Here is a 962-nt window from a genome sequence, read left to right as displayed (position 1 = left end):
GACCCCCCGCGCCCTGCACACGCACCAGTGCAGCAGGGTTCTGCCAAACGCCGCGCAGGGCAACCGGCCGAGCCCGGGCGAGCCGCCAAGCGCCCCCGCCCGCTGCTCACCGCCAACGCCAGCTCGGCCAGCTCGGCCACCCCTTCCTCCGCAGTCCCCCAGAACATGCAAATCGAAGCGACGTCATCGTCACCAGCCGCTCCATCTTCTACGATCAAGCCGCCCCCCATCAAGAAGTATGACGTATTTCTCGCGCATGGCTCGCACGACAAGGCTTTCATGATCGACGTTCGGCGGGAGCTCTTACGACGTGGTGTCAGGGCGTTTGTGGACAGGCTGGACTGGTTCGGCGTCAGGTGCAGTGGCATGGACGACGTGCATGCCCTACTTGAGGGCTCACGCATCATTGTTATTTCAGTCTCGCCCTATCTCCTCGCCTCGGGCTTTGCCATGGAAGAGGTGCGCTTTGCCCTCGACAATAACCCCGTCATCATCCCTGTCTTCATGCATGAAGCCTTGCCGTTCAATAGCGTTTGGGGGGATGCCCGGCTCGCTGACGCCGACATCATTGAGCGTGTCACCGGCGCCGTGCATGAGGAGCAGGCTAAGGCTTGGATTGGCCCTGACCTTATCGCTGCCTTTGGTGATCTTGCTCACGCCAAGGATGCTGTCCACAAGGCTGAACACTCTGAGGACCTGAACGTGAAAGCATGGTACTCCTCGCGCTGTGAACGAGTCCAGCTCATACACTCGCTGCCTGAGTGGGGGTGCGTCCAGGGCGACCGTAACGGCCACGACAGCTTTTCCGATCTCGTCTCCCGCGTTGCAGACGCTGTCATCGCTGTCTTGCGCGACTCTTGCTCTATTGAGCGTTTGCCTTTACTCATGCCGCCGCCATTCACCCACTCGAGTACTACCGATCCCTGACACCTCGTGGATGCGGTCATTAATGTCCTTCTCGG

General features: G+C 60.6%; 1 protein-coding gene across 1 annotated transcript; it reads left to right on the top strand.

The window, feature by feature from the left end:
- Positions 1-366: 366 nt before the first annotated feature.
- AMSG_11016 (uncharacterized protein) lies at positions 367-788 on the top strand (the record flags this gene model as incomplete). Its single annotated transcript, XM_013897621.1, has 2 exons — positions 367-727; positions 778-788. The coding sequence occupies 2 exons, from the start codon at positions 367-369 to the stop codon at positions 786-788; spliced, it is 372 nt and encodes a 123-aa protein (XP_013753075.1).
- Between the last annotated feature and the right edge of the window lie 174 nt (positions 789-962).

The sequence above is a fragment of the Thecamonas trahens genome (genome assembly GCF_000142905.1).
Source record: "Thecamonas trahens ATCC 50062 unplaced genomic scaffold supercont1.67, whole genome shotgun sequence".
NCBI lineage: Eukaryota > Apusomonadida > Apusomonadidae > Thecamonas > Thecamonas trahens.
Note: the sequence above shows the minus strand (reverse complement) of the source record. Positions and strands in the feature narration are given on the sequence as shown.